The sequence below is a fragment of the Prionailurus bengalensis genome, chromosome A3 (genome assembly GCF_016509475.1).
Source record: "Prionailurus bengalensis isolate Pbe53 chromosome A3, Fcat_Pben_1.1_paternal_pri, whole genome shotgun sequence".
In the NCBI taxonomy this organism is placed as follows: domain Eukaryota; kingdom Metazoa; phylum Chordata; class Mammalia; order Carnivora; family Felidae; genus Prionailurus; species Prionailurus bengalensis.
In genome coordinates this window covers 62,335,091-62,361,680 of record NC_057354.1, presented here as the reverse complement: position 1 = coordinate 62,361,680, position 26,590 = coordinate 62,335,091, and the positions used below count along the sequence as shown (strand labels likewise).

Genomic DNA, 26,590 nt, shown 5'->3' with positions numbered 1-26,590 from the left:
GGGTCCCAGAGCCTGTGTACAACAGCTTTCAGTGGACTGAAAGCAGCCCTTGGCCTCTGTCCTCCCCCTAAAAGGGCTGGCTCCTGGGAGTGTCTGCAGAAGTTTGCTCAGAACACATACTGGGGACACTGCACAGGAGCTGGAAGGGCAAGTCCCCTCCCCACAGCCCCCTGGAGCTACACCAGAGGGGCCACAGTCCCAAGACTGATGCTCCTCCAAGGGAAAGCCTTCCCATTGGCCCCATTTCAGATGGTTGGCTTCAGTATTTACTTTCATTTTTCATGGTTGAGCTCAACTCTCCTTAAATTTACAGTGCATCCCTGAAGTCTTGGTCAACAAGATGGGGGCGGGGGGGCGAGGGGCGGGGTGGGGATGTGCATCACACAAATGTTGGTGACAGTTCTCACTTTGTGCTTAACCAGTCAGTAGACTAAGAATGTGACAGAATGCGCAACAATACGCCCTCCTTCCTGGGGGTCAGTCTGGGCACCAAGCCCAGTGGGGCAGCCACCAGTGAGGGCAGAACAAGGCTGCCAGCAAGCTCCTGCAACATTGCCCCCATAGGGAGCAGGGGGTGAGGGACGGGGGGCGGCTAACTAAAGACCACAGCCACGGTGTGGCTGTAAAGAAAAATTAGAAGCTCTTTCTGACCCAATTTGGAATGATTGCCAAAACATTAGTTGAAGTGAAAAGAAGGGCAGAGAGAACATGCACAGAAACACACACAAGAAATGGAGGCAGGCTGGGTGGCTGGTAGGGGCACATTTTAAACATGTGCTCTACAGTGCCTTTTGAATTTCATTCAGTTTGAAAGCTTTATCTATTTAGGAAAATAAGATAAAATTTCTAATTAAACAGATGACACCCATCCTGCTGATGAACCCTCTTTAGGAATTATCACCCTAGTTGATGTGTCTGTTTGAGAGGGAGGTGAGGTTGTTCCATTGTATTAACTCCTGACATTTAAGGAACACTGAGCAAAGGCCCTGGAGCTACAACAACACCCTGTAAAAGACACGGATTCCTGAAATCTGTTTGATTCAACTAATAGGTAAATGACATCATAAATTTAGGAGATGATGAAGGAAGTTTCCAGTCTGCTGGGAAAGGTGGATCATGAAGACATAAAGAAAAGTTGGTGTTGGCCTCACTGGCTCTTCAGGGGTGGAAAAAATCAAGTTAGAGCCCTGTCTCATACCTCCGAAAAATAGATTCCAGACGGGATTAAAAACCAATAGTAACAAAGTTAATGTAAGTATTGGGAGAAATATAACATAATATTTTTGTGATCCTGGGGTGGGGAAGGCCTTTCTTTTCAAGAAAGAAAGAAAGATTTAATTAGAATCAACACTTTATATTATCCACATAACTTTTCTGTAAATCTAAATGTATTCTAAAATAAAATTTAAAAAAAACTCCACAAACTTCAGGTCACTGAAAAATATCATGCACAAAGGTTTAAAAAGGACAATGTACAGCCTTAGGAGAAAATACAGTTCTGAAGCATATATAACAAACAATCATCAATGTTAATAAGAAGATTGATTACCTCATAGAAAAATGGGCAAGAAGCATCAAGATATAACTTACAATAAAAGAAACACAAAAGACCACTGGCAATCAGAGAAATAAAAATTAGAATCAGAGTATGACATTTTTCACTCACCAGATTCACTAAAACACACAAAACTGAGAATACACAGTGTAGAAACATGCATTTTCATGTCCGTTGGTGGTATTCTCAATTGATACAGCTTTTTTTGGAGGCCAAATTTTAAATGTATATACTTTAGGACTGCAATTTCACCTCAAAGAGTTCATTGTATAGAAATATCTGCGTAGATGTACAAAGCTTGTACCCTGGATAAATATCCAGAATGGAGGACTGGTTGTGTGCATACCATGAAATACTACGTGGCTATTAAAAAGAATGAGGTTCATCACACACACACGTATATGTATGTAAACACACACATACGTGTGTGGGTGTGTGTGTGTGTGTATATATATATATATATATATATATATATATATATATATGAAAGTGAGAAAAACAAGTACAAATAATATGGCCTGCTAGGAGCAAATGGGAAATTGGGGCTGGACAACATGGGGCCCTGGAGGCATTTGGACTCCACTGTGCAAACAGGGGAGCAAGGTGAGGGAGAGACACAATAATCCCATGTATCCACAGAGAGGACTTTGAGAGATGAACACAGAAAATGCCACTACCACCATCCCAGTGACAGATGTGATAGGAAAACAGGAGCAGGTGGGACGGAGGTGGCTGTGACCCAGACACATACCTGTTCTCATGGAGCTGACACAGACAGGCAACCACAAACAAGGGTTTGGGATTTGGAGGGCAGAATGGACAGGATTTAGTGATGAACAGGGGTAACGAGCTGGGGATGAGAGAGACTTCCAGGACTACAATTTCTGACTTGTGCAATGCAGTGCACTAGCTGTTTGGGGTTGAGCAGGGAGGCTTAAGGCAGAGGTCAGCCTCCTGAGATCATATGGGAAAAAGTCCCATGTGTCTGGGCTTAATGCAAATGGCACCCACTGAGGCATTGCTTTAGTACTCACACCTACAGGCCTCAGAGAGAGCTTCTAGAAGCCCAGTTCTTTCAAATATAGAGCAACAACTTTCCTTTCAGGACTGTGGAGAGGCCTCCTCTCTTTCAACCAGATTCACAGGCAGGAGATCGAACTCTCCAACTCAGGATTGAATCTGAGCTGAGGAAGATGGCACTTGGCACTCGTCTGGGCCCTAGGGATGTGGGTCTGGATGAAATGCCAAGCCTGCTTCCTGAAGCTGCCCCTGAAGAGAGAGGTGCAGGGGGATGGCCCCAGTGGAGGGTTACTACAGAGGTGCCTATGAAGGCCGGGGGTCTTCCTGGCTCAGGGATGGGCAAGGAATACCCTGTGGCTGTAGCCTACAGTGGGGGGAAGGAAGGAGAGAAGAGACTGGGGCCAGGTCCAGAGAATGGGCCTCATTGCCCCGAGGGCTGAATTTGCTCACCTTGTTTGTTCACTCAAAAAAAAAAAGGATTTACAGAGTGTCGTAGGCTTGTCAGGCACTGTTTTAGATGCTGGATGATAAGAGCAGTGACTCCGCTAAGGGACTGCTCTCCTGGAGGTAACATAGAGGAGAGTCACCATAAATAAGGAACAAACAGTAGGAGAATTTCTGGCAGAAGGCCATGCTATGCATAAAATAAAGCAGAAAGATGAACTGAGAGTTTGGGAGAGGTGTGGGGGAGGGGTGATTAGGGGACTTCCTGCAGTGGAGGTCTGAGTGACTAGAAGGAACCCTCTACCAAGGATTGAGAGCAGCAGGCGGGCGCTGCAGTCAGAAGCTAATTGTATAAGGCAATTGTTTTGCTAATAAGATCATGTTAAGAAAATTAGGCTTTTTTTCCTTTCGTAATGAACTCATTAGTGAGCTGTATTTTTAGTTCTTTCTCCTGAGTTTTAGAGATTGGGCAGGAGGGGGAGGTTTGTTGGGACCGATGGGGAGGATTCTGGATCCCTACACCGGAGCCTGTTCCAGGGGAAGGGAGGAGTGTCAGAAGGAGGAGCCCGAGGTGGAGGAGCACCCACCTGCTCCGGGAGGTCACGTCCAGGAAGAACTGCACGAGCGCCAGCAGGTTGTGGTGGTGATCGGACACCTCACTCAGGCTGCAGCACAGCTTCTGGAGCTGTGGGGATAGCAGGCATTAGGTGGGCTATGAGAGGGCCTGCCTTCCACCCTGACTTCCTCACCAGCCCACTCAGCAGGGAAGCCAGAAGTAAGATGTGGTCACAAAGGCCAGGGACTGGAGGGAGTATTCCCTGGCATCCTGGTGGCCTCCAAGCCTGCTATTCCCATTGAGTGTACTCTAGGGGCACTTTAATCCCTAGTGACAAGGCTATGTGAGGCGGCTCAGGACCTTAGAGAAGAGGCTAGGGCTTTGGCTTTGGCTCATGGTACCTTCCTTGGCCACTCATGAATGTTCTCAAGGAGCAGAAGCAGAAGCTGCTGAAGATCAGTCTTGGGCAGCAGGCGAAGCCCCACATCCAGGCCAACTCGGCACAGCAGCTCAATCAGGCCCAGGAGGTCCCCATCAGTGTAGGCCCCTGGCTGGGCTAGGGCACACAGAGCTAGGAACTGGAGAACAGAGAGAGTGCTAGGCCAGGGATGGCATCCCTGGGAGATGGGGCTGGGCAGGAGGGGATGGCATCATGAGCCCCTTGGCCATGCCAGGCAGGAGCTGAGGAAAACAAGCACCAACGCCCAAAGTCAAACCCCCCACGGTGTACTCAGAGGGCAGGCCCAGGCATAGGGGGCTGTGAGCCCTCCACAGCATCAGTCCTGGTGGCTGGCACAGTGCCTATAATACAACTGCTGAGTAGGTCTGGATGGTGAGCAGAAATGGGTGTGTAACTCACCTTGTAGATGTAGTTCAGGCTGACATCCAAGGCAATCTCCAGGGGGGCGTCCTGCTGCTCACTCCAGTTCAAGCTAGTGCTATTTTTAAGCACCCTAAGGTAAGACAAAAGCAAAGGGAAGGAGATGGGAGGAGGTGGGCACAAGGGGAGAACAGAGGCAGAGAGGGGGGCCTGCTGTTGCTCAAGAACAGAGAGCCCGTGCATGATCCTTTCAGCCTGGGACCCTGATGCCCTGTCTGTGTTGGTCATTTACTGCTACTAACAAATTATCCCAGAATACAGAGGCTCAAAAACAATAAATATTTATTACGTTGTGCAGTTTCTGAGAGTCAAGAATCCAGAAGCAGCTTAGCTGGGTGGTTCTGGCTCTGGATTTCTTGGGAGGTTGCCCCCAAAATATTGGAGGTGGGCCTGCTGTCATGTTAGGCTGGAGTGGGCAGGAGGAGCTGCTTGCAAGCTCACTCCAAGTTCACTCATGTGCCCCAGGAGGCCCCCAGTTTCTTGCCACATGGGGCTCTCCACAGGGCTCCTCAGCATGGCACCTGGTTGCCCCCAACTGAGTGATCTGAGAGAGAGGGGAATGCCAGAGACAGAAGCCGCAGTCTTTATAACCTAGTCTTGGAAGTGACATCCCATCACTTCTGCTGATGTCTATGGTCCACACAAGCCATCTAGACTCAGTGTGGGAATGAGCCACAACAGATCACGGGAGTCTGGCTCCCAACTGCTGCCACTCCAGCTGTGAGAAATAAGCCCACCAACCCAAATCAAAAGAGGAATGTGGAGACTTGGAGCACAGTGAAGTGAGGCTTTAATCAACGTTCTTGCAAGAGCGAGTGTTTGATGGACAGGCACACTCGGGGCAGTTACAGCAATTTATCTCCTAGCGTGCAAGTCCCTCCCCTGGTTCCTCATTGGCTGAGTACTACAGAGGTTACAGCCTTACCCAGACATCACCTATGCTCATGTAAGGTACAGAGTAGTCTGACTGGAACAAATGTACATTCCCTGAGGTGACACAGAGACTTTCAGTCCTCCTCCCTTTGTTCTTTGATACATGCTCATTGCAAAGTCTGTGAAAATAAGCCCTCTAAATGGAGAGGGAAAGAACCAGGAAGTGAAGTGTCTAAGGGTTTGGGATCCATTGTGGGGGTGGGAGTGGGGGTGGGGGTTCATATATATTTCCAATTTGGTTGTAAACCTGTTAAGTAGACAGCACAGCTTTAATTTTATATTTCTGAAAATGAATCATCTCTCTCAGATCGCCAGGCCTCCGGCTTTAGTTTTCTGGGACTTGGAGACCAGGATATCATACTCCATTGCCCCAAAAGAGTCTTCCTCAAAGAAGTTCTTTGTCCATACAGGTATGGTGACATTTTGCATGCATTAAGAAGTATACTACATTGTAGCTTATATGGGGACTAGTTTCCAAAGTCAGCAAGTAATATGATGAAAGAATAAAAATTATCATTGAGAACTCCTCCAAAGGGGTTCACACTAACAGGCTGCCTACCGATAAGCCTAGCATGGCCAGTTTTCCTCTAGTGTGGAAACAAAGCTTGTTGAGCTGAGATGAAGTTAGAACTTAGGGTCATAAAAAACAAACAAACAAACAACACCACCACACACACACACACACACACACACACACACACACACCCCAAACCTCTTTAAAGACTAGAGTCATATTCAGGGTGACAAGGTCCTTACAGTGAGAGAGGCATCAATGGACAACAGAGTTGTACCACCTTTGCACAAACTTCCCCAGGCACATGCTCACTGGATAAAAATCAGAGCAAGATCGCCTCACTGATTCTGTCTCTCTGGTCAAATGTATACTGTTAATTGCTGCATACTGTTGAGGTAAGCTTATGACCAGGCTCCCTGTGCTGTCTCATCTACTGCTCTACTCTTATTAACTGGTTGGCGTTCCTGATAACAGCAGGCTCTCCACAAATGAAGATACTGATGACAGCAACACTGTTGGCAATAACAGGCTCCAGTGTAGCCACCTGACCGCTGACAAAGAAAAAGCTCCATTCCTGCGTGCTCCAGTGAAAAGTCTCTGCTCTTCTTTTACTTGGCACTGGTGCTGCTTATTCAAAGTGAAGTAGGAGAATTCCATCTCTAGGTGCCCGGGAAATTGATGCCAACAAAACAAAGTCGAGGGGGTGAAGGGGAGGGTATGACTGCGCTTGGCCATTCTTCCAGATTTTAGCATTTATTAGGGCCAGAGAATGGGTAAGGCTGGTGTTTGCACATCTGGGCACCTGCTGGGCCTGTGTCAGTATATAAGGGGTGCTCCGGTTTGCACCAGCCTGTGAGCATGCATGGGGTATGGAAGCATGAGTGGGAATGCTTTCAGACTTCCCAAAGGATGGAGGCAGGCACAGAATTGACCGTGACTCTGCTGAAGAGGAACGGGCTTTCAGACAGTCTGGTGCCACCAGAGGGAGGAGGAGTGTGGAAAACGTGAGCTGGGGAGGGAAGTGTGGCTGTGACAAGAACCCTCCCCAAGAGGGTTGGCGGACAGCCGGAGAGGGTGGCGGACAGCCTCGCCGTGTGTGCTCCAGCATTTCCTGTGCCACCTCTCCTTGGGAACAGCAGGCAACAGAATGGGGGTCCCTGTTCCCTGCCTTTCTGAGGTTCTGATGAACCGCTTGTCTGAAATGTCTGCATCTGTGACTGCTATACTGGGGGTGCAGCGCCGGCTAATCCCCAGGCCTCCATCCCCAGGCTCCCAGCAGGTAGCCACGGAGCACAGGCATTCACGGCCTGGCAAGCTCACTCCCCTCCTGAGTGGAGGGGTCCCACAACTGGACTCCATGAACAAAGTGCTTCACCATCCTGCCCCTCCCTTCAGCCCTGACCCCCAGCCGGCAGGGTTAGAGCTCAGCCTGTGGCCAGGACCCAGGAGCTAGAGCTTGGGTCACGGCGATGCCGTTCTACACTTATTCAGTGATTGTAAGAGGGGCATGTCTTATGTACTCCGACATTCTCAGCAGGAGCATGGTAAAAGAGCCATAGGGGCATGGCCACCACTGTAACCAAGGGCTATCCTGAAAGTGCCCAGGGGTCAGGGTCCCACCATGCAGGCTGTGAGTAGCGTGCTCTCCCCTAGGCCTGTACTACTAAATCAAACTGGACCTGCTGTCCAGGCCTTATGGACGAGGTCAATGCAGTAAAGGGAATTCGATGCTGAGCTAACGGGAAGGGAGAGAGAAGTACATTTTACCTGGGTTGAATTACACTGTCTCAAGATGGCCAGCAACCAGCCTCCTGCACACTGGACAGGATGCTCTTTCAATGGATTAACCATCAATTAGTTACCCATTTGGCCTCTGCACCAGGCTGCCCTTTCAGAGAACTAAGTCGATGAAGGTTTCCAGTACCAGACTATGGTAGTTTGGTGGCCAGTCCCGTGTATCTGACTGGGACTTTCAGATGGACTTTGTAACCTGGGGAGCAGCCTTGAAAAACCAGCCATTGCTACCAAGGACCTTCCCTGCCTTCCCAGGTGAGATTGGGGCACCTGACGAAGAGTGTCTGTACAGCCGAGTGGCACCAGCGCCCTCAAACTCTTGCTTCTGCTTCCTGGTCAGTGTTCACACTCTGGTCCCTCTTCTGCCCTTTTGCCCCCACAGATCCTCCTGATTCCTTCCTCCCCAGTCTTGTCATATGGTCCAGTGGCAGAAGGACTATATCTTCCGAGAGGAAATCTTGAAGCATTCGAAGAGATGGTGATGGGTTTCAAGGAAATCTGAGATGAGGAATACATGGTGAAAGACCAGTCTTCCTCATAGTAACTAAAAACACAGTCCAGTTGTGGGGCCATGTGCAGAGACATCCTAACCCCTCATTTCCAGTCTTGGCCACTACAGGGGCTCTGTGGGTGCCCTGGAGGAGCCCCAGAGCATCTGTTCTGCTGGAGAGCCCTAGATTGGGACATCCCTGGAAGTCAACAGAACAGTATGTGATGTGGAGCCACTTGGCATGGGATGAGCCTGAGTTGGTCAGGAACAGGATGAGGAGGACAATGGGGACAAGGCAGCCTGCCGTGATGTTCTTCTTGTGGCCCATGTGTCCATGAAGGGTGTCATACCTTTGGTGGAGGAGACTCCAGAACCTTAATAGTGCTTCCTGAATAGTCTAGAAGAGCTGTCTTCCAACCCTATGACTCCCAGAGCTTCCCCAACTGCAGCAGCCAACCAGCAACCCAGCTAACCCACCTGAGCATCTCTGCTACCCCACATCTTGGGGATGTCATTGGACGGGTCTCCAGGATGTGTCTATTTGCTTTTCAAAAGGAGGCTGTGTTCAGGCAGAAAATCCTCCCTAGGCTGAGTGGCTAGACAAGCGGTCCAGTCTGTTCTTATAGGGTCACAATAGGGAAATCACCCCTGAAGCCATTGGCCAGATCCTCAGGCCAGTTCTGAATCCTCTGTGGGGAAACGGTGCGAACAGTGTGAGGCCCAAGGAAAGAGGTAGGCTGTCCAAATGGTACGTCTGGGAATGTGACCATGCAGCTCTGGCAACACTCTAGGACAACATGGCTTTGCCTTCCTCTTACCCAGGGCCAACTGCCTGGTAATGCATGCTAGGGATTTGTGTTCCCAAGGATTTGAGGTGGCAGATTTAAACAGCCACAGTTCTAATGCCCATCTGCCCCCTGTGGCCTCCAAAGTGGATGGATCTGTCCTGAAGCTGAAGGAGCAGGAAGCTGTCAAGCTCAGGGGGAAGGGAGAAGGGCGGGGGAGAAAGTGGCTCTTTGCAGAGTGTGTAGTAAGTTGGGTGGTTATATGCCTCCAGTGGCACCTCTCACTTTCCAAGTGGATACCAAGTGCTCATCACAACAGTTAGAAATAGCTCTTCTGAACTCTTCAGGCCCCCTAGGCCCTTCCCCCAACCTGCATTTGTTTTTCCAAGTGTAATTCTTTCCTCGACTCATTCTAGAAGGTGGTGTGATTGAAGCTCTGTGTCGGGGAAGAGGCAAGTGGCTTATTACACCAGATATGGAACTCCACGGGAAGGGAGAGGGGCAGGAGCGAGGCAGGCTGGCACATGCGCAGGGTATTTATAGCAGAGCGAGTGTGGTTTGGTCTGGTTTGGTTTGGCAGACAATTACTAAACACAGTTGTGGAACAGGTTCTTAAGGAAGCTTGGGCCTTCCCCGAGTAGGAATACCCGCCAGCCTGCAACAGCAAAGGTAAGGGTCCCTGTACTTCCTGGGGCCAGAAGATTGTCACCAGGATGGTGGCGGCGGGCTTCCATGTAACATCCGATCCAGGGCTCTAAAAACCCTGTTATATGTTCTCAAAGAATTGTCAAGAAAAAGTTTGAATGTAATATAATCTGTAGAACAAGTTTATAATATATAACACTTTTACAACCCAGACCTCATCACTGTGCACCCAACAATAGCCATTTATGTATTGTTAGGTCTCTGCTCCTAGAGAGCAGGGACAATGCCTATGCAAATTAGCACCCCCCAACCCAGATCAGCACACAAAGGGGGCACCCACAGAACAAAACTGGCCACTGTGGAAATTACATGTAAAATTGTGCCTTGCTGGCCATGGGTTGATATTAGGTAATGCGTCAAAATTGAGGCTTAGAGGTAGACCAGAGAGACTGGGACATGTCCTGGAAGAGGAGGGGCATTGAGGGCTCTGAGTCACCACGGGGCAGGAACAGATGTCAGCTAAACCAGCAAGACTCATCTGTGCCTGCTTCTTCTCCCTGTGCCTCCCCACTCCCTGCCTAGGCTGGGAGCAGGGTCATTTATCCAAACATTCACCATTTGTCATTCACGGTGTGATACTCATATCCACAGGTACTTGTGTGTGGTTTGTTCTATAATCCCTCAGACTCTGTTTCACCATGTGGGTTAAAGCCTGAGTTTGGGAATTTTTTTTAACTCCCCCCCACAAATACACATAATTTTATATAAGAATCAGAGGAAATCTTTCCTCTTTTTTTTTCCCTAAATGTTCATCTATTTTTGAGAGAGAGAGCGTGTGCCCAGGTGCACGGATGGGGAAGGGGCAGAAAGCTAGGGGGAGAGAGAGACAATCCCAAGCAGACTCCACACTCAGCATAGAGTCTGATGTAGGCCTTGAACCCATGAACTGTAAGATCATGACCTGAGCCAAAGCTTAACCAACTGAGCCACCCAGATACCTCACCTTTTTCTAACTTATAAATGCTCATGGAACGGAGGATGCCACAAACAGTAATGAAATGGATAGTTTTGTACGATGAATGGCCCATTACGTTGTATTACCTTTACAGAATAGGAAATACTTTATGATTAATTTTTTCTTCCCTTCCCATCTCCTCAGAATAGGAAATACTTCAATATTTCCTAACATTAATAAATGTTCAAAAGAACGGATCTCTCTTTTTTTTGGGTAATGTTTGTTGTTTGTTTTAAACATTTTAACTGAGGTGTAACTGATATGGAAAAACCTGCACATATTGAATGTATCCAAATTGACAGGTTTGAAGTGAGTTCCCCAGCTGCTGAACAAATGAGAAAGGACAGTGAGGAAAGGACAGTACTCACCTCCCACTGTGCTGACGGGGCTCACGCAGGCCCAGAGCAGGGCTACGGGCTCCCAGGCTGTGAAACACCTCCGTGACCTCTTGCAGGGAGGGGCACCACCAGTGCTTGTCTCCATCTGTCAGGCCAAGGGAGAGCAGAGGGTTAGTTAGGGAGGGCAGAGGAGGACAGGCACATGACTCCCAAGGGAGGGGTGGGCATGACAGCCCCTGGCCCAAGGGGACCGTGTTTGCATTCTCTGGCACCACAGGTGTTTTCTGGAGGAATCAAGCAACCAGCAGTTTTGAGACATCCGAGGGAGCTTTGGGAACCTGGCTGTTCATGTTCTCCTGTCTTCAAGCTCTAGCCACCTTCAAGTGAACGGGCTCCATCAGAGCGCTGAGCTGCCCAGAGCTGAGTCAGATGAAGACACCTAAACCAGAGGCCTCAAAACTGCCAGATGCGGAAGACATGAGAGTCTCTGCTGCCCCAGGACCTCTGCCACTAAGGGCTGAGGCCAGCTCTGAACCTCCTGCTGACTCGACACTGCCCTTGCTGCAACATGTGGGTGTTCCCAGGTCCACCATTCCAGCCGAGGGCACTCCCCGCAGCCTGGGAGGTGTCTTCGAAGCCAGCTGGAGCTCAAAGTACCATTCTCTCTCCACTGGTGTAACCAAACATGAATGATAATCTGGCCACACTAACAGAGAGGGAAAAACCTTATGTACCCAGGGGCTCTTCTTCAGTCAGACTACTTAAGGGCATTTTCAGAACCAGGAAGCTAGAAAAACAAAAGACAACATGGAGGATGGTATTTCCCAAAGATGGCTGCAAGACTATCTCCTTCCCAGGCACTCTTCTGCATGGTGACCTCTCCAGACCCCACCAAGAGGTGGAGTTCAGGTCCCCGCGCTATCATCCCTCTATGTTATCTTATTTATTATTTTGTTTCTTGTCTGTCTCTCCCTATTTGAATGTAAATGCCCCCCACCCCTGCACCCTGCACATCTAGTGCCTAGAGGAGGGGTTGGTGGGTGGGGAAGCTGAACGGAGAGAATCCTAAACAAACCTGACTGAGTAGTACCTGAATAAGAGGGAACCTGAAGACCAGTCCCAAGATAAACTGCCAGTGTCAAGAACCTTGACAAACGTTGAATTTGACAGCAGGTGATGTGTCAGAATCAGGAACTTGGAAACTAGGCTAGAAGCGCATTAGTAGCATATGCTTGACCCTTTGCCATTCTGGGGGTGAGAGTTCCCTCTGAGAAGCCCACCTCAGTGGATCCCCCATGGGCTAGAACCGTGCCAGGTGCCCAAGATAAAAAGGTGGCTGGATGGAGACCTTGACTTCAGGGAGTTCACAGCCTAGGAGGGAGGGGAGCCAGGCAGATAAGCAAACACAAGGGAATGTGCTCAAAACCAACTGAAGCAGATGGAAGGTGCAGAGCCTGCTCACAGGGGGAGTTGACTGGAGGATGGGAGGTGCAGAGCCTGCTCACAGGGAGAGTTGACTGGAGGTGGGGGGAGTGGGGAAGGTGAGGAATAAGGCACAGGTAATGGGAAAGGAAACATGCACCCAGCAAAGGGACAGAAATGACAAAGGCAGAGAGACACATGAAATAGCATGGCATGTCCAGTAACTCAAGGCAAGAAACAGAGCATCCTAAACTCCTTATGAAGCTCTGGCAAGAGTCTGGTATGGCTGCAGAGCCAGAAGCTGGGGGAATGGCCGGCAGAGGGTCTCTGAATCCCGTCCAAGGACATCTCTTCTGCTGGCATCAGGTGTCTCTCTCTCTGGAAATGTATATGGGTCAGGGCTCACCCAACAAGTAATTAGACTCTTGGAGGAGGAAAAACTTTCTTGTTTGTTTTTTTTCCTCTCGGGCAACTTAACAAGTAAGAGTAATGATACCCCTTGCCCGCTGCACAAACGAGCTGGGAAGAATGAAGTCTGCAAAACACAATGAGATTCCACTAGAGAGAGAGAGCTGTTTACTAGGGCCCTTGGGGGACTGTGCACGTACACACACGCATGTGTGGGCAGGCCAATGAACTTTCCAGGCATGTGCAAAGAGAATCAACCTCCTTGAGGCCCTGGAGGCCCAGCTGGGCGGGAACAGCCCGCCAGCAGCGTAGCACCCCAAAGGGTGCTGTGCACGGCCACCCTCTCACCCCTCTTTGGCCGGTGCAGGTGTATCAGCTGCTTTAAGACTCCTTGGGAACAGCAGTGCAGGTACCGCCAGCTTCAAACCTGAAGCCGGCTACTGTCCCCCTCCCTACCCCACCCAGTAATTACTCCACACCACAGCTTGACCCAGGCTGATGTGTCAGGAGCGGTTTTAGAGCAAGGGGCCTGGATGCCTCGGGATAAACCAATCAACAGCCCTGGAAATTGGTTAAGCGACGACAGGCGCCCAAGAGCCCATAATTAACACTGCTTATAAGTAGGCCATGCGCTCAGCTTTTCCTGAGCACTGTTTGTCCCGAGTGGGGGTTTTCCGGAGAGCTGACACAGAAGAAAACGCAGACACAAGGCTCCAGCTCCCTAACTCAGTTTCTCCACACCCACACCACAGTCGTTTGAGGTGACTCCCCCAGGGAGCATCGGGGCCCTGTGCCTTTTTAAATGCCATGGCTAACAGCCCTGAGCATCTGGGCTCTGTTTAGAGACTGTGAGTCTGAAAGCATCCCTTTAGGTGGTTCTCCTGGGATGGAACTGATGCTTCGGGGGAAGGCAGGGGAAGAGAAGCACTGGGCCTAAAATAAAAGTGACTTTTCCATCTGTGCCTCAGAAGAAGTGTTGCTTCACGTAACACCACCGCCTCTGTTCTCCTGGCACCAGTTACAGGGAATGGGAAAACCACATACATCCCAAGAAGCTCCTCGGCTCGACGTGCTGGCCCCAGCAGCTCCCCTCCCTAGGCTTCTGTCACAGCTTCTCACCCACCAGCTCCCATCTTGGGCCTTAATGGTCTGATACAGGGCACAGGGTCCAGGGGGATCTGGTCTTTCTCTCCCTCTCTGCGTCCTCCAAATTGAATTGCTAATGAATACTCTGGGGTGGCTACCTTGAGAGGGCCAACCATGTGTCTGGGTCCTGATTCCCTGACACCATCTTAGAGACCCTACAATTCTCCAGGAACCTCAATGGGGGGTGCTGGTTCCTAATGGAAAGTAGGATACTGACCCATCATCCCAACTGGAGTGTGAGACTCACAGCATTTAGGGGAGGCTTACAATCTATTAAAAAACAATCCAGGGGCGCCTGGGGGGCTCAGTTGATTAAGCGTTTGCTCTTGGTTTTGGCTCAGGTCAGAATCTCACAGTTTGCCAATTTGAGCCCCCTCGGGCTCTGCGCTGATGGCTCAGAGCCTGCTTGGGATTCTGTCTCTCCCTCTTTGCCCCTCCATCCTTCTCTCTCTCTCTCTCTCTCTCTCTCTCTGTCAAAAATAAATAAATAAACTTAAAAAAACCTAAACCCCTTCCCTCCGCCCTGCTCAATCCAACCAAGTAAATTTAAGGATCGAATTGGCTTTATGAACCAGTGATTCATGAACCAGGCAGCACCCCACCTCTCAGGCAGAGGGGTTTTCCAAGGAGTTTACAAAATGGCAGGTTTTATAGGAAGGAGGGTGGGGCAAGAAAGTTGTTAGCAAAAGAAAAGAAAGGATTATTCCAAGCAAGGTCACCTTCCTTCAGTGGGAAAGGGCAGGTGGTCTTATAATACAGACAGATTACCTCAGGAGTGCCTATCACACAATTCCTGATTGACAGACTGACACTTAGGAGGCTGAAACTGCCATTAGGTTAGTATTAAGCTCTGGTTTGGTGACTTGGCCTAAGTGACACCACTTTGGGCTTGTAGGTATCCTTTTCAACACACCTTACCATTTCTAATCCTCCCAATTACTTAACTTCCCTTTGCACTTTTTCTTTAATGTTTGTTTATTTATTTAGTGAGAGAGCTCGAGCAGGAGAGGGACAGAGAGAGAGAGAGAGAGAGAGAGAGAGAGAGAGAGAGAGAAAGGGAGAGAGAGAGGGAGAGAGAGAGGGAGAGAAAGAATCCCAAGCAGGCTTCACTCTCAGCACAGAGCCTGATGCAGGGCTCGATCTCACAACTGAGAGATCATGATCTGAGCCAAGTCAAACGCTTAACTGACTGAGCCATCTAGGTGCCTCCCTGCACTTTTGTATTTAAATTCACACTTGTAAAATATCACCCGCTTTAGTCAATTGGCCTTAGCCTGTCATTTAAACTTTTTATGCACTCAATAAATGGTAACTGAACACCAGGTGTCGTTCTAAATGCTGGGGGCCCAGCAGTGAACAAAAGAGACAATGTCCTAGTCTCATGGAGCTGATGGTTTAGCAGGGAAACAGACAAGACACATTAAATAAATACACAGAACGATGCAGGGTGGCATAAATGGCAGGGAAGGAATGCGGTTGGGTACTGCAGGGGGGCAGCTACAGACAGAAGGAGGATCCTGGGGCGGGCGCACCCTGAAGCCAGGTGCCATTCCTTGCTTAGGCCCAGCCTGGAGCCCAGGGTGCTGGAGGGGTGAGGGGAAGGGCACAGAGAGAGGGAGGGAGGACTCACCTGAGACAGGGACACTGAAGGGACTCCAAGGAGAACCGCTTTTTCTCCTTTTCCTGAGTCTGTTCTTGCTAGGACCTGCAGCCCCACCTTGCACATACCTTATAGTACAAAGAATGGATGTCCTAACTGTAAAGGTCAAGGAGTTAATGATTTCTTTGCAGTTTTCCAGCACAGTAGATAACGTCTAAGGAGTGACCAGGTGGGTCATCACGTATGTATTCCAGACAGCTGCCGTTAGACATTGTGACGCCAAGACCCCCTGGCTCCAGAGCATAAGTGACTTATGGAGAACACCTGGACCTCTGTCCTTGTTCTGACTGGTTCCTGGGTAGCTGAGAGGACATGCTCACCATCCTCAATAAACCCTCAGAGCCTGAGCAAAGGAGAGACTCACTCTCCTTTCCTGAGTCTTCCAGATACTTCATCTGCTATACGCTATCCCTTATGCTGCTCAGTAAACTCTGCTCTCACTTCTTCCCGTTCACTTTGATTTCTATCCTGCGCGAAGCCTGCGGGACCCCGTCTGGGTTCTCGGCCCGCCTGCCCGTATCACACCCACCCTGAAGACTGGGGCAAAAAGAAGGGCAAAGGGAAGCAACTGGTCTTAGGAGTATGGAGTGATGTTATTATCCACGTATGTGGTAAAAACACAATATTGCATCAAGTCTGTATCTTAAAAACATGCACATCTCATTGCCCCAACAGCAGTGTGAGCACAGGATGGAGCCCAGCATTCTCCTGACCCTGACGCTGCCTCTCACCACGGACAACTGTGTGCCTGGGACCCGGAGAAGCTCTGACCCACCTTCTCTTCTTGCCTCTCATGCCCGCTGGCTTCTTCTCCAGACTACTCTGTCTACCCACATCCTTTTCAGTCTTCTTTTTGTCCCTTCTTTTTTATCCCTTCTGTGCCATGCAACCCACCTCACTGACCTTCATTTTCCCTTTTCTACCTGCTCCTCCTGAGCTGAGGCCCTCCCTCTAGTGCCCTCACAACCTTCTGCTTGCCTTGCTGTAACCCAGCCTGCATATACCCATCCCCCACACACTCTCTCTCACACACACACACCCCATATACAGCCACCACACACACACCCTTACACACTCACATATACACCTCCATATCCATCCACTCACCACCCACCCTCACACACACACACACACACACACACAACCCTATATCCACTCACCACACAACCTCACACATGCATATACACTCCTAATCCACCCGTCACATACACCATCAATGCACACACATCCCTATATCCACCCCACCACACACCCTCACACACATATATACCCCTCTATACCCACCTAGCGCACAAACACACACACCTACACACCCTCACATACACACACACCCCTAAACCCACCCACCAGACACACACTCATCCTCACATACACACATATATGTCCTTATATCCACCCACTACACACACACACTCACACATACTCATATACTCTTATAACCGCCAACCCCCATATACCCCTATACCCGCCCCCATTACACACTCACATACACATATACACCCCTATACCCACCCATCATACACACGACCCTATATCCACCCCATTCCACATCCATACACATCCCTATATCCACTTATCCCCCCCACCCATGTATTCATCCACCACACACACACCCATACACATATATACATTCACATACCCATCCACCTACCCATACACATATATACATTCACATACCCATCCACCTACCACATACACATACACACACACCATATACTATGGACACATGCCACCCATCTACTCATATACCACACCCTACTCATTGCACACACACTACATCCATCTATAGACACACTTCTACACCACACCTATACCACATCCACACTCACTTCACACACACGACCATCTGTACACACAAGACACAGTCACCACTCATACAACACACATATACTCACAGACCACACACACGGAACATACCATGACACTCACACATCACACACACATACCACACCCATACTCACCATCCACACACACCCCCACATAGCCTCCCTTCCCCTCCCCCCCAACAGGTCTCGGTCTCTAGACCTTTTGTTCATGTGAGTGAGGGTGTGTACAGGATAGGTGATGCCGTCCCCAGGCCACCTCTCCTCTCTCCTGCCCTCTGTAACTCACACCACTGCCTGGTGTCACCTAACACCATTGAGCATTCCTGGCCCCCAGTGTGTAGGACAGACTTGTATTGTGCCAAACCACTGAACCACTCATAGCTGCTAGAACTAGGTTCTGCTGCAAATAACAAAAAGACTGAAAACAAAACAAAAAACTACCTGGGCTTAAATAAGCTAGAATTTTTTTTCTCTCTGATGAAAAAGTGTGGAAGTGTGTGGGCCACACTGGTACAAGGACCTGACTGATTGGGAGGATCTTGAGTGCCTGTTTTCTGCTCTGCTGTTCTCGGCATGTGCTTCTCCTTCTTAAGATCACCTCATGGTCCAGTATGGCTGCCAGAGGCCCAGCTGTCACATCTCAACTCCAGGCAACCACTTCCTTGCTTTGCTACCTCAGTATGCACTCTTGGGTTATTTTTAATGATGTAAGGTCCCTCAGTATGACTCAGGAAGGTAGTATCAAACCACCCTGTCACATTTAAAAAGCAAGAATTTGAGGGGCGCCTGGGTGGCTCGGTCAGTTAAGCGTCCGACTTTGGCTCAGGTCATGATCTCACGGTCCGTGAGTTCGAGCCCCATGTCAGGCTCTGTGCTGACAGCTCAGAGCCTGGAGCCTGTTTCAGATTCTGTGTCTCCCTCTCTCTCTGCCCCTCTCCTATTCATGCTCTGTCTCTCTCTGTCTCAAAAATAAATAAACGTTAAAAAAAAAAAAAAAAGCAAGAATTTGAGACTGATTTAGACTCAACCAAAAGCTTCCCAGTAACATCCCTGAATGCATGGCCTACCAGGTTTTCTCTCACTTTGGATTTCTGAACCTCAGATTTCTGGAATATTCCTGATCTTTAGATTAAAATGAAACAGAAGATAACCAAATGCTGACGAGGATGTGGAGCAACAGGAACTCTCATTCATTGCTGGTGGGAATGCAAAATGCTACAGCCATTTTGGAAGACAGCCTGGTAGTTTCTTTCAAAACTAAACATACTCTTATCATACAATCCAGCAATTTTGTTATTTGTAAATACAAATCCTTGGTATTGACCCAACTGAACTGAAAATGTACAGCCACACAAAAAGCTGCACGTGAATGTTTATAGCAGCTTTTCTCATTAATTGCCAAAAACTAGAAGCTACGAAATGTCCTTCAGGAGGTGAACAGGTAAACAAACTGTGGTACATCTACACAATGGAATACTTCTGAGTGATACGAAGAAATAAGCTACCAAGCCATGAAAAGGCACCTCCAATACATATTGCTAAGTGAAAGGAGCCAATCTGAAAAGGTTACACATGGCATGATTCCAATTATATGACATTCTGGAAAAGGCGAACCCTAGAGACCATAGAGATCGGGAGTTACCAGGAGCTTGGAGGGAGAGGGGGAGGAACGAACAGGTGGAGCACAGAGTGTTCAGAGCGGTGAAACTGCTGCGTATGATACAGTAATGATGGACACGTGCCATACATTCACCAAAACGCACAGGATGTACAACACAAAGAGTAAACCCTAATTTAAACAATGGCCTTCAGTTAATGATAATGTATCAATAATGGCTCATCAATCCTAACAAATATAGCATACAAACACAAGATGTCAGTAGTAGAAAAAACTATGTGTGTATTAGGTTGGGAAAGTGGTGGTGGGGGGGGGGGAGTATGTGGGCACTGCTTTCCAATCAAATATTCCATAAGCCTAACACTGTCCTAAAACAACAACAACAATAACAACAACAGAAATGAAGAACTTCTTAAAAGAAGAAAAGAAACAGAGGAAAAGGGCTCCACACATAGCACCGTGGGCAGCACATCCCTACAGTCTAAGGGATGGTGGTGTTTGTTGTATTCCAGATCAAGGACCCTGCTGAGAACCGAATGCAGTAGTTCTCAGACTCATCTGCACATTCTGGAATCACTTTAGGGAATAGCTTCACAAGTTACTGCCACCTGTGTCCCACCTCTCGTGACTGTGGTTTAATTAGGCTGGCTTGGGCTCTGGAATTTAAGAAAAAAATCCCAAGTGACTCTACAATGCAGCCACCTTGGGAAACCAGCGAGCTAATGAAAGCCATGGCCTTCGCACCAGAACTGTACTCGGGGTCTCACCCTCACATGCTCTGGCAGATGCTGAGGGTGGGTGAGTGTGGGGAGGAACCCACAGAGGGAAGTCCCCGCTCCATGTACACCCACAGCTCCCAGCCTTGCCTCCAAGGCAAAGGAGCCCAGGGGTCCCCAGCCCTGGCTGTTTACTGGAGTCATATGGGGAGGTTTTAAAATGTCCCTGCCCGGGCTGCACCCCATAACAACCTTAAAGGGCAGAACCCCGGCCTTGGCATGTTTTAAAGCTCAGACATAGTCCTGGGGGAGCTTTTTGATCAGGGTCTGAAAGACAAACATTAAGAAGTGCTCACCATATTATTGTATGAGGTTTGTGCACTTGGCCAAAGTCCTCATAACCTGGCACTTTCTCAGCCTGGCTGCACATTAGAATCAGGGAGCTTTAAAAGTCTGTGCCAGGCACTGTCATGTGTTCCAGGAACAGACCCAGCTGGGCCTCAGCAGAAGCCATGGAGAGGCAGCACACAACTCCTGATGTACAGGTGGTCAGACAGGGAGGCAGATTAGGAGGCAAATGCTCCAGAAGTCAGGGGCACAAGGGAGATGCCGGCTGGGTTGGGGTGATGCATATGTGCCTGTCCCCTTGGGGTCCCTGCATTCTGACCTCGGAGGACAGGACAGCACATCTGGAGTTTGGCTTGCACACACAGCTCCACAGCTGACCGACTGCACAGGATCAGAGGGGCTGGTGGGAAAGATGCTGATGTCTGCTGTAGGCAAGGCACACATTCCCTGACACTCAGCCACACATTCAACGAATACCACCCGAGTCCTACTGCATGCTGGCTTGTGTAGCTGCCAGGAACTCAAGAGAACTTAAAACAAAGACAAGTGAAGCCACGGTCCCTGCGCTCTAGAGCTCACAACTTAATGGGTGAGATGAGTCAAAGAGTCCACCCATCAACTATGACCAGAGCCACAGAGAGTGGAAAGGGAGTGAGAGAGGGGACACGGCTGGGTAGGGCAGGGCAGACCTTCCCAATGAGGCAACGCCAGAGGGGCTCACTGGTCCAGGGCAGAGATGGAGTTAGGAAAGCAAAAGCTAGGAAGATGCTGAGAAGAGGGAAGACACCATCTAGGGAGGAGAAAGTGGCGCATGCAGAGACCCCAGAGCAGGAGGGGAGATGAGCAGAAAAGGCCAGGGAGGCTGGAGCACAGAAAGCAAGGCAGAGAAGATGATAAAGCGAGCTGGACTGAGGGTCCAGCCAAACACATAGGAGACCATGTGTCACACAGACAGTGTGAAGACTGGGCTTTCCAGCCACCTGATTATCTAAGAAAGGGTGCTGTGGTGATTAAATGAGATAGGCGAAGCCCTGGACTCCGTGCCTGGCACAAGATGTCTAGAAATGTGAACTATTATTTTCAAGGAAACAACTTTTATTATCACAATAGACAATAGTATGTTTTTAAAAGGAGGATCAATTATGAAGTTGAATTACTGTTATTGTCAGGTTCCAACTGGAGACTTTGAAGGGGCCATGCCGAGCAAATGACAGCTCTGAGAGGCTGGGGGATGGGATCTCCAGGGTGGTCCTCACGGTGTTCGCCTGCTTATTTGGGTCTGCATAGTGTTCTCACAGTACCAGTGTGGGGATTAAGAATACAGCTGGATCCCAGCCTGTCTCCTTGGCCCGGGGTAGAGGCACCTGCCCCGTGAAGGTTACCCCCACATGAACAGAGGGCCGGGCCCTGGGCCCAGCACAGACATACTCCTTGCATGTGATGGTGACTGCCATACCACAACGGGAGATGGAATCCACTGGCAAGGCTGCGTGGAGCTCCAATGGGCAGGTGTCCACAGGCAAGGCCTCCATCTGGAGAGGCTCCCGGAGGCTCTGAGGGGGTTGCCTCCTACCACCCCAGCAGGAGGCTGTCCTGACCACCATGAGAGGCAGATCAGGTGAAGTGGGGACAACTCCTAGTAAGACAGTGAAGAGTAGAAAGGGTCAATTGAATCTACAGACTAAGGGGTTGTTGGCCACTTAGAAATCATCTGAGAAAACAAAAACAAAAACCAATCATCTGAGAATAGAGTGAGACAGAAATGGCCAAAACAGAACTAGAGAAATTAAGATGAGAACTTGTGCCTCTTAGCTCCTTTGGTTTATCTAACAACCTCTGAGTCATAAAGAAATACATTTTCATTTTGATAACAGCTATCATATTGTGAGTAGAATCCACTATATACCAGGTGCCTCACCTAAGTTATTACCACCAACTCTGAAAACAATCCTAAGTGCTCAGTGCTGGCCACTCGGGTGAGGACTCTGTCAGTCTGACGGCCAAGCTCCATCTGCATCCTGATACTGCTCCATACTGCTGCCGGGTTCTTCCCAAGGGAGTGGCTGTCAGACATCCTGTCTCCACTCCATCCACCCCATCTTATGCTCTGTCACCCATTATGCATCCCCATGTTCCCACGATATGTCAAATTTCCCAGCAAGGCGTCAGCCTATAGCTCTAATCAAAGAATGCTTTTGTTGCTCTCCAAAACTTTTTTCATGGTGCATGTCTATCATTAAAGTTTTTTAAATTTATACCTCCAACAAACATACGTTTATAAGCTCTACAAATGTACCATTATGCTAATATGCCATATACATGATATATTAAAAAGAGAAGTTAAAAAACATGAGCTACGGGGCACCCGGCTAGCTCAGTCAGTAAAGCATGTGACACTTGATCTTGGGGTTGTGACTTTGAGTCCCATGTTGGGGGTAGACATTACTTAAAAATAAACTCTTTAGAAAAAAGGGTTGAGCTACTTAAAATTTTTTTCTAAATAATTTGTAATGTTTTTTAATTTTTGAGAGACAAAGTGCAAGTGGGGGAGGGGCAGAGAGAGAATGTGTGTGTGTCGGGGGGGACACAGAATCTGAAGCAGGTTCCAGGTTCCAAGCTATCAGCACAGAGCCCGACCTGGGGTTTGAACTCACAAACTGTGAGATCATGACCTGAGCTTAAGTTGGACGCTTAACCGACTGAGCCACCCAGGTGCCCCAAGTTTGAGCTACTTTTGACACACCAGTAAAAAAAAAATGAACTACCATGATTTAAATTTCCACCTTAAAAAACTGGAGGAAAATAGAACAGATCAAACCCCAAAGAAGCAGAATTTGAAAGGAAATAAAGGTAAGCAGAAATCAATGAAACAGAAAACAGAGAAACTCTAAGGAAAATCAATGAAACCAAAAGCTGTTTCTTTGAGATCAATAAAGGTGATAAACCTGTAACCCAAATGATTGGGAAGAAGAAAGAAACAAATTACCAATATCAGAATGAGAAAGAGGCCATCATCACTGATCCAACAGACTTGAAAAGGATAATAGGAGAATATTATGAACAAATTTATGCCATTAATTTGACAACTTAGGTGAAATAGATGCAAAACAACAGAGCTCAAGAAGAAACAGGTAATGTAAATAGCCACATATCTACTTTTAACAATTGGATTTGTAATTAAAAATCTTCCCATAAAGAAAACTCAAGGTCCAGATGGTTCCACTGGCTAATTTTACCAAACATTTAAGGAAGAAATAATACCAGTTCTATACAAACTTTTCCAGAATACTGAAGAAGAGCAAGTACCTCTTAACACGTTCTATGAAGTCAGTATTACTCTGACACCAAAACCAGAAAGAGAAACCTACAGACTAATATCTTTAGCGAACATAAATGTTAAGAGTTCTCAACAAAACTTTACCAGATTGAATCCAATAAAATATACAAAATTAATACATCATAACCAAATAGGATTATTCCAGAATGCAAGGATGCAAAAATAAACATTCAAAAACCAGTCAATGTAATTCACCATGTTAAGGGACTAAAGAAGAGAGGCACGTGGGTGGCTCAGTCGGTTAAACATCTGACTTCAGCTCAGGGCACAATCTCCTGGTTCATGAGTTGGAGCCTCACATCAGGCTCTGTGCTAACAGCTCAGAGCCTGGAGCCTGCTTCAGATTCTGTGTCTTCCTCTCTCTCTGCCCCTCCCCTGTTCGCACTCTGTCTCTCTCAAGAAAATAAACATTAAAAAAAAAAAAAAGGAAAGAAAACAATTCATTTTATAATAGTATCAAAAATAATAAAATACTCAGGAATAAATTTAGCAAAAGAATTGCAAAACTTGTACATCAAAATGTAGAAAGAAACTAGGGCACCTGGGTGGCTCAGTGGGTTAAGGGTCCAACTTTGGCTCAGGTCATGATCTCACAGTTCGTGAGTTCAAACCCCACGCCTGGCTCTGTGCTGACAGCTCAGAGCCTGAAGCCTGCTTCGGATTCTGTGTCTCCCTCTCTCTCTGCCCCTCCCCTGCTCGTGCTCTGTTTCTCTCTGTCAAAAATCAAAAAACATTAAAAAAAAAAAAAGAAAGAAACTGAAGATCTAAATAAATGGAGAGACATCCCATGTGCATGGATTGGAGGGCTTAATATTCTTAAGTATGTCAATCTGCCCCATATTGATCTATAGATTCAGTGCAATCCCAATAAAGACTCAGGCAGAATTTTTTTTTTTTTTGGTAGAAAATGACAAGCTCATTCTAAAATTTATATGAAAATGCAAAGGACCTAGAAGAGCCAAAAAAGTTTCAGAAAGAATATGAAGTTGAAGGATTTAAACTATCTGATTTCAACACTTATAAAGCTACAGTATAAAGACAGTGGGGATAAAATTAGACCTATAAATCAATGAAACAAACTAGAGTTCAGAAATAGACCCACACATATATGATCAATTGGTTTCTGAATAAACATACCAAGTTAATTCAATTCAGTAAGAATAATCTTTTCAACAAATGTGTTGAAAATGTATTGGTAATATTGTATAGCCATATTTTGAGAAATTAAGCTTAACCTTACGCCAGTGAAATGGACCACTGACCCAAAAATGTAAGGCTAATTATAAAGTATTAAACTTATTTTAATTATAAAAAGTGTAAATTATAAAACTTAATTATGAAATTTGTAGAAGAAAACAAGAAAAGATCTCGGGGACCCAGGTTTCACAAATATTTCTTACTTTTTTTAAAAGTTTTTTTTTATGGTTATTTTTATTTTTGAGAGACACAGAGCATGAACAGGGGAGGGACAGAGAGAGAGGGGGACACAGAATCCAAAGCAGGCTCCAGGCTCTGAGCTGTCAGCACAGAGCCCTATGCGGGGCTTGAACTCACAAACCATGAGATCATGACCTGAGCCAAAGTCAGATGCTTAACCTAACACTCAACTGACTGAGCCACCCAGGTGCCCCTCACAAATATTTCTTAAATACAACACTAAAAACACCAACGATAAAATATCAATAAATTGTATGTCATTAAAACATAAAAACATTTGTTCTTCAAAACATACGGTCATACAAATGAAAAGGAAAGCCACAGACTAGGGGAGAATATTTGCAAAAAATGTACTGACCAAGAACTGTAATTAGAATATATACAGGGGACACCTGGGTGGCTCAGTCAGTTGGGTGTCCAACTTTTGATTTTGCTCATGTCATGATCTCACAGGTTCATGGGTTTGAGTCCCATGTTGGACTAGCTCTGCACTGTCAGTGCAGAGCGTGCTTGGGATCCTCTCTCTCCCTCTCTCTGCCCCTCCCCTCTGCTTCTTCTCTCTCAAAATAAACTAAAAAAAAAAAAAAAAAAAAAAAAGAATATATACAGAACTCTTACAATTCAATAGGAAGACAACCCAATAAGAAAGTAGACCAAAAAACTAAATAGACATTAAACTAAAGAAGACACACAGATGGCAAATAAGCTGATGCAAAGATCACCAGTCCTTAGGGAAATGAAAATTAAAAGCACAATGAGCTACTGCTACATACCTATTAAAAAGACTGATTAGAGGCCCCTGGGTGACTCAGTCAGTTGAGCACCTGACTTCAGCTCAGGTCACGATCTCACGGTTCATGGGTTTGAGTCCTGTGTCAGACTCTGCTATTAGCACAGAGCCTGTTTTGGATCCTCTGTCCCCCCCTCTCTCTGCTCCTCCCCCACTCATTCTCTCTCCCTCCCTCTCTCTCTCAAAAGTAAACATTAAAAAAAAAAAAAAAGGACTGACTATACCTAAGTGGTGGAAGGATGTGGAGCAACTGGAACTCTCCTACACTGCTGGCAGGGAAATGGCAGGGTCACTTTAGAAAACAGTTTGGCAATTCATTATTATTTTTTTCTTTTGAGAGAGAGACAGAGACAGAGAGAGACAGAGCAAGTGGAAGAGGGGCAGAGAGAGGGACAGAGAGAGAATCCCAAGTAGACTCCATGCTGCCAGCACAGAGCCCGATGTGGGGCTCGAACCCAGGAAGCTGTGAGATCATGACCTGAACTGAAACCAAGAGTCAGACAGACACTTAACCAAATGAGCCACCCAGGCTCCCCAGTATAGCAATGTCTTAAAAACTTAAACATACAGGGATGTCTGGCTGGCTCAGTTGTAAGAGGAGGAGACTCTTGATCTTGAGGTTGTGAGTTCAAGCTCCACATTGGGTATAGACATTACTAAAGAAAAAATAAACTTAAAAAAAAAAAGCACTTTAAACATACATTTATCATATGACCCAGCCTATCCACTCATAGATATTTACCCCAAGGGAAAGAAAGCAGATGCCCATATAAAGACCTGCATAAGAATGTTTACAGCACATTTTAATAGCCCCCCAAACTGAAAGAAAAAAAACCCAAATGTCCATCAGTAGGGATAGGATATCCATACAATGAAATACCACTCAGCTATGAAAAGGAATAAACTATGGATA

General features: G+C 47.4%; 1 protein-coding gene across 4 annotated transcripts in view; it reads right to left on the bottom strand.

Moving 5' to 3' along the window:
• The window catches only part of FAM178B (family with sequence similarity 178 member B), a 114,555-nt gene that overhangs the window by 34,761 nt on the left and 53,204 nt on the right, over positions 1-26,590 (bottom strand). For all 4 annotated transcript variants that reach the window (XM_043603236.1, XM_043603238.1, XM_043603235.1 and 1 more), the window contains exons 9-12: positions 11,000-11,114; positions 4,435-4,528; positions 3,977-4,153; positions 3,607-3,704 (exon numbers count right to left, since the gene is read on the bottom strand). In XM_043603236.1, the coding sequence (XP_043459171.1) occupies positions 3,607-3,704; positions 3,977-4,153; positions 4,435-4,528; positions 11,000-11,114 (484 nt within the window). The remainder of the gene's footprint in view (positions 1-3,606; positions 3,705-3,976; positions 4,154-4,434; positions 4,529-10,999; positions 11,115-26,590) is intronic.